Source organism: Capronia epimyces (genome assembly GCF_000585565.1).
Source record: "Capronia epimyces CBS 606.96 chromosome Unknown aczIQ-supercont1.5, whole genome shotgun sequence".
NCBI classification, from domain to species: Eukaryota; Fungi; Ascomycota; class Eurotiomycetes; order Chaetothyriales; family Herpotrichiellaceae; genus Capronia; species Capronia epimyces.
In genome coordinates this window covers 447,538-460,226 of record NW_006912908.1, presented here as the reverse complement: position 1 = coordinate 460,226, position 12,689 = coordinate 447,538, and the positions used below count along the sequence as shown (strand labels likewise).

General features: G+C 54.5%; 1 protein-coding gene across 1 annotated transcript; it reads right to left on the bottom strand.

Moving 5' to 3' along the window:
- Positions 1-3,848: 3,848 nt before the first annotated feature.
- A1O3_06108 (uncharacterized protein) lies at positions 3,849-5,042 on the bottom strand (the record flags this gene model as incomplete). Its single annotated transcript, XM_007736228.1, has 1 exon — positions 3,849-5,042. The coding sequence occupies one exon, from the start codon at positions 5,040-5,042 to the stop codon at positions 3,849-3,851; it is 1,194 nt and encodes a 397-aa protein (XP_007734418.1).
- Positions 5,043-12,689: the final 7,647 nt, after the last annotated feature.

Below are 12,689 nucleotides of genomic sequence, written 5' to 3'. Positions count from 1 at the left end.
TCCTAAGTGCTGAGCAATCGATTCGTACTTTCGCCAGCATCTCGAAGCGTGCGAACCTCCTCAAATGACAGATCTGTACAAGAAAGTCGCCATCATCAGACTTGCCTACGATTACGCGCGGTCAGAACCGTCCAGAGATGCCTAATTTCCTCCATTTTCCTTCAAACATAGCAAGATTTGATCGATGCTTTAAGAGTGGATAAATCTCCTATAAAGATGCGGCCCACTGGGGACTGCGTTTGCAGAAAAGAGGCGACCTACTAGTCACTGCGTTTGCAGAAACCTTTGGGAAACTTCAGATCATGGCACCCGGCTTGACAGAGTTGGAACACTTGACTGCGCTTAGACTTGGGGGTTGGTAGATGGGCGGCTCCGCAAATATCGACAGCTAGTCAAGTTGTTATTGTCACGGAGTACTCCTGTTCAATCTCTCGGTCTACTCGGCACTCAAGCACGATGTGTGCCAACTGTGAAAGTCCGATATGATGAAGTTTGATTCCGAAGGACTCCGCATCGACACAGTCCCTTTTAGGGTAGTGTCCAGCGGCGGCCGCTGTCTACACCCAAAGACCTTGTCGCTTAGGCAGAAGCTGTCCGAAGAGGGTGGTGATTCCGAATACTCCCTGTGCCACTTATCCAAGTCTGATATGATGAAGTTTGATTCCGCAGGACTCCGCATCAACATGGTTTCTTTCAGGGTAGTGTCCAGTTGCGGTCGTCGTCTGCACCCGCAGACCTGGCAGCTTAGGCAGAAGCCGTCTGAAGAGGGTGGTGTTTCCCAATACTCCCTGTTCAGCTAACGGTGTCCAAAGAGGGTGGTGTTTCTGAATACTCCCTGTTCAGCTATACAGTGTCCGTTTCAATGCCACACATTATCCAGATCAGGTGCGCATACGAGAGGCAGCAGGAGAACCGCCCAACAATATTTGCAGGTTGATGGCAATTGCTGCAGGTCTCGAGTCACAGTGTTCTCATACGATGGATATGATGGCGAACATCCCAGAGTGTTTTGAATCAGTCTGATGTGGATGTCGCCATCCTACAGTGTGATAGTCCCCCGGTTATTCTGTGAATGAGTCTGACGTGGATGTCGTCCGACAGTGTGATTTTCCCCCTGCGTCGTACCCGTCCATACGGTTAAAGACGTCGCCTACAGCCCTTGCATGTGTTGACAGCAGGCCTTGTGACGGACAAATAGGTTCAGCACTCAGCAGGCCTTTGCGTGATATGGTCGGGGATCGAGAAAGACTTCTGATGCCGCTCGTACGCCTTCTCTTGGACCTACACGACCGGTTACTCTGGCTGAACGAGCAACGGGACGCACTATCACGCACTTCACAACCACCTTGCACGTTGGTCCGATCTGACGGTGCTACACGCATTCCCGAAGTGCCCTGGACTTGTCGGCACACGGGAAGGGTGTTAGTCTGTCGACGCACTGCTGATAGCAGAACTATGGCGTAAAGCCACGCGAATTGATCAAAATGCCGTTAATTACGATGGCCTATGACTCCCCACCTGTTGGACCTATGACTCCCTATCTGTTGGGTCCATGCTCCCAGCATATAGGCAACATCAACGCCAGGCAAGGCGGGGAGTCGTCAGCTCCGGCTCTGGGGGCCATGGGCGTACGAAGCCATTGTTGCCCGCCAACCCACAACATACCGATTGTGGGATAGGCCTAAGCCCTTTTTCATGATTGGCAAGGTTGGATTTGGCACCCGGAGGGGCTGAAAGACAGCCTGGGCTATCTGAGACGAGGTAGAGAGCGGAGCAGATTTTGGAGTCCAAGGTAGGTGCAAGGCAAGAGAGGATCAGCCTGTGGCAGGGTCAGGGTACTATCAAAGTTGAGCGTATTCCCATCCTTATTCTTTGGCCAGAAGGCTGGTTTAGGCATACTATACTCCGTACAATATATAGCCTGGGTTCCCCCAATACCCCTTTGATAGCGAACATGGAATATTTCAACCTTTGACAGGGTCAGGGTACAAGGCAGGGACCAGCGAGACACCAGTACTCGGAGGATCAGGACTATCCGGGTTCTGGAGTATGCAGGATCCAGGTTCCAAGATCCAGGAAACTGAACCAGCTCCCACGGGAACTACTATTACCTACCCACTAGGCGCCTACGTAGGTACGTGGAAGTTCGTCTCTGTCAAAGGTTATATACGGAGTACTGCAGGCATGCCTATACCCGCCTCCTGGTTAAACGACAAGGCGGGGAATGCCTAAGTTAGTGCCTAAGTTTGACACTCCTACAGGAACTACTATTACCTACCTACCTATCTACCTATCTACCTAGGTACATGGAAGCTGTCTCATTATGGTGTACTACATGTAGTACGGGGATCTCTTCTCTTCAAGCACGAACCGGCTTCCACAAACACCAATCACTGGTTCTTTAGGGGCTAGACTGCTCGGGGAAAAGGACTGCTCGGTGGAAACGGCATGTTCGGTAGAAAAGGCATGTTCGGTGGAAAAGGCCATGCTCGGAGAGAAGAGAGGCTCAAGAGAGGGAGAAAGAAAGAACAAGCAATAAGTAGTATGAATGAAATAAATGAGTGAAATGGATCAATGAAATAAATAAATAAAATCAATGAATGAATAAATGATAGAGTGGCAGTAGTCGTCAATTACAGTAGGCACTAACTTAGGCATTCCCAGCCTTGTTATTTTAACTAGAAGACCTACAGGCACCGAATAGGCATGCCTGGATATATATAATCAATCCTAATCCTCAGCCTACGGCTCCTTAGGCTCTCTACGAGCCCTTAGCCACTTTGATACTTACTGTACATTTACATGTACATGTATGTACCTACCTACCTACCTACCTACCTAACCTAACCTACGTAGGGAACAAGACCTTTCGACCTTGGATAATTTGACCATCTGGAAGGCCAAAAGACCAAGTCGAGCCTCAAGTCAAGTCACAAGTTGTCAAATCCAGGCATTAACTTAGGCATTCCCAGTCTTGTGCTTTAACTAGAAGGCTGGGGTAGGCACACTATACACTACATATAGCCTGCGCTTCCCCTGCGACCCTTTGATAGAGAATATGGAGCAGAGCCGAGCAGAGCCGAGCAGAGCAGAGCATTCCTCCACTGCAGCAAGTGTACGGTATGTACTCTACTGTAGACCTGCTGGCTCGCAGGATGCAGCGTGACTTGTGACTTGTGACTTGACTTGTATCAAGGGTAGAAAATATTCTAACTTGAAAAATGCGACTGACAAGAGAGAGAGAGAAGAGGCAGGTGATAGGAATACAGTGGTAGGAATACAGTGGTGCTCGTAGCAAGTGAATGAATGAAGAAATCCATCCATGGGAAGACTGCAGTGGTGCTCAAGAGCATTTCATTTTCTAACGAACATAACATGACATAAATAGCTGTAGATAACCGACCAACTTGACCCACTTGACCAACTTTTTTTGGGTTCCCCCGACGACGACGACGACGACGACGAGAGGAAGTCAATGAATCCAACTCAACGAGTTCCAAGTCACAGATAAAGCCACACCAAAAATAGAAAGCAGTGCGCGATAGAGAATCAATACCAACAACGACAACGACAAAAGAGCACAATACATAGGAGAGGATAAGGAGTGGAATCAGATTCAAAAACAACAACAACAACAACATCGGTAACGACAGAAAGGATAATGAGAGAAATCAGAATCAGAATCAGAATCAGAAAACATAACACAACAAAACACCACCCAACAGAATACAACTTGACACAATTGAACCCAACACAACACAACCGCCAACGCCAACGCCAGGCCAGGAAAGCCGGCCTCAATCTCAATTGTCATTGCACCGTCACCACCGCGTCACCGCGTCACCACATTACCACTCCCCAAACCCTGCGGCGGCGAATCGATAACGTGATCCCTTGGCAGGCCAGAACTGGGCACGACGGAAGTCATGCCTAGGCCAAGGAGTGTACCACGGGCAGCCGGTGCTGAAGAAAAAGCTACCCTGTGGGACATGATCTATATCTAAGAGACCGTCGACATCAAACGGCATGATTTGGCCATCAGGTCGTGCGACAATAGCACAGCCGCCGACCTCATCGTCGGGCCGGTGGACCCAGTCGAGCAGGACGCCGTGCGTGTGCAGCACATTCGGCACCGCCATGGGGTTGGCCGGGGGCAGGTCGCCGTTTTCTTCGTAGAGGTTCGGACCGGAGAACATGGTCCAGCCGAGGTCGTTGTGCTGCACGTCGACGCCGTGGCCCACGTGCAGTGCCATGTATACGTGCAGATACCGCTCGCGCAGGTCGTTCTCCATTTTCGCCGGGGGCCATTGGCTCGTGTGCTCCTCCAGCATCGTTCGGTAGTACCACATGGTCCGCCCCAACAATTCTTGGAAGTCATCGTCGGTCATCTGAAACTGGGTCTGGGTCTGGGTACGGGTCTGGCCGTTGACATTGACTTGATTGTGTCCTTGTCCGTTCAGTTGCAGGCCCTGGAACGCCGAGGTCAAGGTATCGTTGGTGTCGGTGTTGGGGGCGGTGAGGGTGTACGGGAAGCAGAGCTGGAGGGAGTGTGGGCGCAGGAAATGGTGGGTCAAGCCGTTGGCCGCGCACATACGCCACAGCACGATGACCATGCGGTCGATGAAGACGCCCTCAAACACGGCCTCCAAAAAGCGGTGGTCGTTGCGCAGTTCCGGCCCGCACCGTAACAGCGCGGCCGGATGAAGAAAGCACTTCCGCTCGCTGTACCGCATCTCGTAATCGGGGTAGGGCGGTTCGTCACCCGAATCGATCGCCAGTAGCTGGCAGTAATCGGTCAGGTTATGTCGCCACTCGGCTCGCAACCACGGGGTCGTCAGCAGGTGGTCCAGCACCCAGTTGTGCATCCAGACCACCTGGTCCGGGGTGAACTGGGCCACTTTGGCTTCGAGCTCGGGGTCCGGCGTGCTGCGAGCTCCCAGCCTAGGATAATACCACTCTTTGCGCGCCCACGCTTGCGTGCCCTCGTTGAGAGACTCGTAGAGCTGCACATAGGAGGTGTGCTCCACTGCGAGGGTCGCCATCATGATGAAGATGATGGGTGTGATACTTTTGAATAGATAGGTGGTGATGTGATCCTTTAAATGGATGGAGTGGTGAGGTGATGTGATCCTTAAATGGATGGATTGATGATGGGATGTGATCTTTGATATGGATGAAGATGAATGAAGCGGTGATGACGATGACAATGGCTCGAACGGTGATGGTGGTCAAGTCTTGTGCTTGCTCACGGTAGCGGTGGCCAGTTAGAAGAGGTCCAGTCTGGGCAATGTGGTGGCAGAGCAGCGTAGTTGTACTCTCGTGGCTGTCGCTGCTGTTGCTGTTCCTGTTGCTGCGGCTGGTGCAGTGCCCACGGTGCTCGACTTGATGACCCTGCTGCTGGTGCCGGTGCTGTTCCAGTAGACGGCGACTCCGACGGGGATGGTGTCGGCGTAGCAGATCGAGCAATGGAATGGCGCAACCGAGATGTCGGTATATGGTGAGGATGCCTCGCTGATGGGTATGTTCGTGGTCCTAGAGGTGTGGGGGTCGACGGGAGAATAGGTATGCCTCTGCTTGGAACTAGACCCGGTGGGGGTGCGATAGTGTCTGCACCTAAATGACCTGTTCCCGTTCTCACTCTCGAGGGTGAGGGTGCGGGCGAGGAAGTAAAGAGCGCTCGTGGCTCCGGGAAGGTGGCTGCTCTTGGAGGAAGAGGAGGAGGAAGAGCCCCGTTCTGGTTGGTGCCGGTGAGCGGGTATGGCTGCTGCAATAATGTCCAGAATGCCCGAAGGACGGATAGATCGAACTGGCCCTGATATAGCCTCTGTAGGTAAGCGTTAGCTTGGGCTTGGGCTCGGGCTTCAGCTTCGGTGGAATCGGTCTCGGAGTAGGTAGGAGGTTGGGTGTGAGTGTGAGTGTGAGTGTGAGTGTGAGTGTGAGTGTGAGATGGTGATGGTGATGGTGATGGAGAGTGAGAGGAGTGATCACGGTCTTGATTGTGACCGGCCACTTGAACTTCTGCAGCGACGGGAACTCCTTGTCCAAGCACCGGAGCTTGAGTCTGGACTTGAGGAGACGCAGCCTCGGTAGGAGGAGAAATCCGGATTTCAATCTGACCACCAACAAGCTCGCTGGGTTGGGTCACCAAAGTCAAGCGTGGAGGGGGAGACCGACGAGGCTGATGCTGAGGCCGAGGCTGAGATGAGACGGGCGGCGACCAGTCCGGTGGAAGGGGAGGATGGGGCAGCGGCCAGGTATCGTCTGAATGTGAACCAGACTCCGATCCCGATTCCGATGCCGTTTCTGTTCCACACGTTCTTTTTCTGTGTGTTCCGCCTTCGCCTTCGGAGTCGTCGGTTTCGAACTCGCTCGATGAAGCAGAGTCCAACGCCGTTTCGGAGGGCGGGAGGGAAGCAGCTCGGTTTGGCGGGTTTGTGAAGAGCTCGGAAGACGACGGATCACGGCTGGGAGAAGACTGCAATTGCTGACGACCACGAGAGGACGGTGAATGTGATTGTCTTTGTAGTTGTGGCTCTAGGTCGGGCCGTGCCCACGGGTTTCTTCCGAACCAATACTCCCGATCCAACTCTGTTAGCCTGGCTTGGTTTTGGTTTTGAACTGGTCGCGGCGGGACGTCGTAGTATAAACGACTGACACTGGAACTGGGGGACACAGACGGAGGCGGACCGCTGATGGTTTCCAAATGCGGATCTGCCCAGTCCCGGAAGTCGAATACCGTAGACGACGACGACAGCGACCGTGACCGTGACCGCGATCGAGATCGTGACCGCGACGATAACCGCGGCGGCTGAGACTGAGTCTTTCTCCTTGTCCGAGTCCTTCGCTGTGGCTCTGTCTCTGTGGTGTCTTTGGCTTTGGCTTTGGCTTTGGCCGAAGCTTTGTGATCTGACGGGCAGAGAGCCCGTTCCAGGTTGGCGGCGGAGAAGGCGTCTAGATGCGTCAACGTCGATGCCGGACGGTTGCGAAAGAAATCAGTAGGATTTGACGGCGCCAGTGTTGATGTTGGTGCCCGCGGTGCCCGCGGTGGCGGTGGCGGTGTTTGCCGCTGTGGTTGTGCCGGAGTGGGATTTGTCTGGCTTGGCCCCGACTCTGGCTTTGGCCGCAGAGTCAAGTTCTTGTAATGAGGACCTGCTAATTTAGCAGGCGGAAATCCCTTTCTTTTGGGACCTGGGGGTGTATAGCGTGGTGGTCCCTGACGACGGGGAATTGATCGTGGCGAGAGGGGTCTTTCTTGACCGGGATAGAAACGTGTGGTTGATACCGGCCAGGGTCCTTGATGTCTAGAACCGGAGGGTATGGCGATAGGATGTTGAACTCCCTGATACTGATGAACAGGCCCGGGGACAGCCTGCTGATAGGTAGGCAGTCTTGAATGGCAGGGATACGGACCCGTGTGGAGACAACTACTGTCTGGATACTGCCGGCCCGGGAAATACTGGGGCTGGATCTGGAACTGGGGTCGAATCGGAATCGGAATCTGGGGTAGGCCAGACCACTGCTGCGTGTTCAGAGGGTGGTAGAGAAAGGTATTGGGCGGGCACAGATACTGGTACGGGGTCTGGGAGTGGGATTGCAAGGGAAAGTGCCACACAAAGGGGGGGGCCTGACCTGGATGCTCAGCTGCGAAAGGATATTGCTGTGGGCCAAATTGGAAGTCAAAGGTTGACTGATCAAGATATTGCTGGCCAAAGTACGGGTGACCAAAGTATTCTTGGCCGAAGTACTGTTGGTCAAAGGATGGCTGACCAGACGGCTGACCACAGAATTGCGGACCAAAGATTTGAGGACCAAAGGATTGCGGATCAAAGGATTGCGGATCAAAGGATTGCGGATCAAAGGCTTGAGGACCAAAGGATTGTTGACCAAAACACGGCTGAGACGTGAATGGTAGTGGGAACATCGACTGCTCCGCCAACGGGAATGTGTCCTGACCTGCTTCAGCTTCGCCCTCGTCCAAGTCCAGTTGGCTGAACCACTCGACGGGAAAGTCGAGAGGGTAGGCGTCCGGATCACAGGCCCGCTCAAAAGTGTCTACCGGGTCTAACGTGTCTGGGTCGGGCTGTGAAGGAGGAGCAGGCTGTGGTGGCTGCGGGGATGGGCGTGGAGGGGGACGACGTGGATGACAAGTCGGACGAGCCAGCGAGACTGAATTGCCGGCCCTGGGTCGTCGTTGATGACGGCTTAGAGCGAATCTGGAGAATCGGGATGGAAGAACACCTCGATGAGAATCGAGACGGGGCCGTTTTCGTCGGCGTTCAACTAACTCCTGCCGAAGCCAAGATGGCGGCACAAGTCCTGGCGGAGGCCGAAAGGTTTGCTCTGGCTCGAAGTTGAGGGGGTACGAGCGCCTGCAGGGAGGCGGAGTGGGACTGGTAACAATCACTATAGGGTTCGCTTCAGAGCCCCGTAGTACTGGTGTTGGTGCCGGTGCCGGTGCTGGTGCGGGTGCTGATGTTGGTGCTGGTGCTGGTGCCGGTGCCGGTGGGGGTGCCGGTCGGATAGGGAGAAACTGAGCCGGGCGATAGCCGTTCCGTTTCCGGCGCTTGTTTGGTGGGGGATGGGTCCGCCGCGGGACGATGGGGGCGTTGGGGGCTATGGGGGCGATGGGGGCTTTGCCGTCCGGGCACGAATTTGGCTCCGGGCGAGACTTGGGCTCCGTTGGGGGCGGCGGTCTGTAGACTTCCGACTCTCGGCTGGGATAATTGTCAGGCTTGGGAGCGAGAGTGGACGCGTTGACCGGCTTGAGATTTCGATCTGGCCAGGCGTATGGTTTGTACTTAATCGGGTACCTGATGGGATCGCTCAGTTTGTATTCAAAGCGTGGCCCGTTTGACGAAGGACTCATCAAGAGGAGAGGACTGGGATTGGCAGGAAGTGAGGTTACACAGCTGGCCTGGGCGTCTGTCCCAAGCTGAGCCGAGGAGGGAATCCAACCGACTGGTCTGCAAGAGATCACAGATGTGGTGTGGTAGAGTGTGTGCAGCACAGTGAGAGGACGAGTAGGAGGAAGAGTAAGAAGAAGAGCAGGGAGGACCAACGTGGAGCAGGGTGGTACTGTAGGTGAGAGAGATGAGATGTGATGTCCTCTGGAAGTGGTGGTGGAGATGGAGATGTTGAGGAGGGGTGGTGCAGGCAAGGAGGCCCCTAAGCCTCAGGAAGCCGCCAGGCGGCTGGAGACCTGGTCCCTAAGCCTAGGCCGAAGGCTTAGGCTCCAGTGGAGACCGAGATCAGGCAAACTTGTGGGCGGACAGAGAAGTGAGGCGAGGCCTAAGTTAAGCCTAAGGCCCTTGGCAAACAAAAGCTTGGAAGACTCAGATTTGGATGGGCAATTTTTTCGAACAAAGTAAGACAGGAAGTTGGAATTGGGAGTGGGAGTGGGAGTTGGAAAGGGACGAAGGATCAAGAGCAAATCTGGGAGGATCGAGCGGCCTTGATATATGTTTGATCTCTCAGGCTGAGGCAGGGCATCGCAGGGCATCGCAGGACAGGGCCGCCGAGATCCCATTTCCATCGACCCAGAACAGCCAACAGCCATGCTAGCAGCTAATCCAATCTGTCTATCCAGCTCGCCTTCTGCCACGCCACTGCACCTCGCTTGGACGTGATGAGACCACTTCCGACCGGCCGTCTCAAGACGTGGGAGAGGAATACGAAGTAGCAGAGTCGGCGACCGGGGTGGTGGCCATTCAGGAATGTACCAGGATGTGCGAGCAAGAGCAAGAGCAAGAGCAAGAGCAAGGATGCGAGGACAGACATCATGCATTCTAATCTATGGCACGTCTCAGTGCCGACACTTGACACTCAGGAATTCATGCAGGCCTCCTCCGTCCTCTGTCTCCTCTGTCCGCTGTCCTCTGTCTTCCGTAGTGCCTGCGTTGGCCAAACCCCCGACCACCAACCTGCGACGATCGGTCACCAACCACCAACCTATCCACTATCCACCCCCCGGCACCGCGTTGACGCCTTAGCCTCAGGAGCCTAAGGCCCTCACGCGGGGCAGGCAATAGTCGCGAGGGCGCGCTCCAACACCTCTCCAACAGGCTGGGGTGGCGTCCAAGGGGAATGAGCCATCGAGTGTCATCCCATCCGAAATTCTGCGGGCGAGCATTTTCAGCCTGGCTGTGACCCGCTGTTACCATCCCCTTCGTTCGCCGAGCTAAGCACTGAATTCAATTGTACAAACACTTGGAGGGAGGGCTCGGAAATGTCACAAACCGATGTGTGTGGATGACACAAACAAAGATCCCAGAATAGGTGGAAGTCAATATCGTCCTACGGACTACACTAGAGGAGGAGCTGAATTCGGCTGGAGCGGTGCCGGGGTCATAGATCGAGGATGCTGGGGTAGCAGTATCACATTGGATGGTTTGGTTACCCACTTCAGCAAGGCAAGGCGGGGAAGTGGCGCCGCCATCCCACTGGACCGATTGAACCAGGTTCAGGTTCGATCGCTGGGGAGGGGGGGAGAGGGAAGCGCGGATCGACGGAAACACGGTTGGTCCATTGGATGGTGGAAGCAGGCAGCCATAGCTTCTGTAATTAGGCGAAGGAAAAGATCGATCTCCTCGATGCGAAACTGGAGCTGGATAGGCATAGGTTGGAGGCTGAGGGATGGCCAAGTGAGGCGATAGGAGAGAAAACCCATCCCAACAGGGGGCAAGCGTGGGAGGTTGGCGACCGTGAGGCGACCGGTGGAGCTCAAAAGTCAAGTGCGGCGACTGATTGGACTGGAGTGAACGCTGATGTCTGATGTCTGATGTCTGATGCTCATGTTAAGCGAGGTAGGCGTGATGTCCCCACAGTATCTCTGGATCTTACGCTGTGTCGCGGTATGTACTCCGTACAATCTTGGGACGCGAATGAGGCGTGAAACTAGCGAGAACATGCAGCTAGTGGTGTGAGGAGGCAGGAGTGCAGGTAGGCAGAGAACAGGCAAACAGGCCACCAGGTGCTAGCTGGTTGCTAGCACGTCCCGGATCTGCAGGGTCCTATCCGAAGAATTTGGCACTGCCTTGGGTTTAAACTTCACAGCAGAGCGCGCGAGCCAGAGCCAGCACGAGTTGGTGGGTTTTCCACATGGTGCCAGACAAAGGAACAGGACTAGCACTGCAGGTGCAACGTGGAGGGAAACAGAGCTCCTCCCTCCCCAGGCCGGCCCGAACAGCGAGGCCGTGCTAGGGAAAAGCAAAGCATCGATATCCACGAGCGGGGAAAGGCAAACGCAACGGCATCTCAGATGGGGAATGGCAATGGCATCAATCCGGATTGCGCCAGGCACCGACCCCCTGGAGGGGAGAGAACAACCACGGCGAGACGTGGATCCTAGTCCAGCACGGACCAGAAGTGAAACTCACCTTGGTGGGTCAAGCTGGATTCAGATCCCAGCGGGCCACAGCTGAAAGAGTCGGTGAGACGTACCAGACACCAGACCAGAGGTGAGATCCCGCACATGCTTCGGTAATGGTGATGGTGGTGGGACGGAAAGGGTGGACATAGTCGCAAAGACGGGAGCATTGGAGTGATAGGAGTGGCGGAGTAGGCAGGTCGGAGTCGGTGAAGGCCAGAACAGTTACAGAGTAGGCCAGGGTGAGTGCGAGCGACCCAGTGTCCCCTGTAAGTCAAGTCACTTTTTGTTCAGTCACGCACTGTCTCCATCCTCCGTCCTCCGTAGCATGTTTTCGACTGTTCAGCTCCTGACCGGGGTGCACTGCATGGAGCTCAGATTGGGGTCGGTGGGAATCAGGTGGTGCTGAAAGGTAAGGCGTCTTGCTGTTTGCAGATTGCAGTGAGGCTCGCTAGCTCAATGTGACAAGCACACAGGACATCAGAGACCGGGATCAAGTGTCAGCACAGCCCGCCCCCGGCGCACTAGTGTCTTTCCTCATTCTCTTTCCTGCCGCTAATCTCAACTGAGCTCGCCAGGATCGGTGAGGAGGAGGGAATGATGGAAACCCATAGGTGGGATCGCCCAAAGAAGAACCCGTTGATCATTGGAAAGGCATGTGAAAACAACCGCCAGTCGAATCAACCTGCGGTGAAAAGAATCGAGATAACAAAAGTGCAAAGAGGTAAGACTGTGGAAGAAGTGAAGTGGCAAAGTAATCTCTGCCGGCCTAGTCGATGGTAGGAACAGAATAAGATGCAAGGATAAGGCTAAGGAGGTCGGGGGTATGTGGAGCGAGTAGATGGAGTTGGATGGGATTGGACGAAAGCGGATGCAACCGGTATGCGAGAGCAGAGGGCTAAGGGGCTCTCACATTTGTGCAATGGCAATGCTAAGGGACAACAGTGTCGGCTGAGTGCTATTGCCGCTGTCCTCACGCTCAGATATCACGCATCTCCTAGGATACTGCCGTATCGGGGGAGCATTCGTCGGCGCTCAGATATCCTCTCACTGCATAGAGATGTGGAACGGTGGCGAGAGCCTTGAGTGAGGTAAGTCAGATCCGGAGGGCCCAGACTGAACATGAATACCGCAGGCAAAGGCTGACAGGATCTCGAGACTCGAACAGCGTGGAGACCAACCTCAGGCCCCTTTGATCACAAAATACCGACTGTGACGCCAACGAAAGAGATGGATGGGTGTTGCTCCTATGCTGGTAGTATTCAGCGGTGGAAATAAACTGAAAAAGCGGTGTCCAGTCAGGAGGAGAACTGAAAAGAAGAGG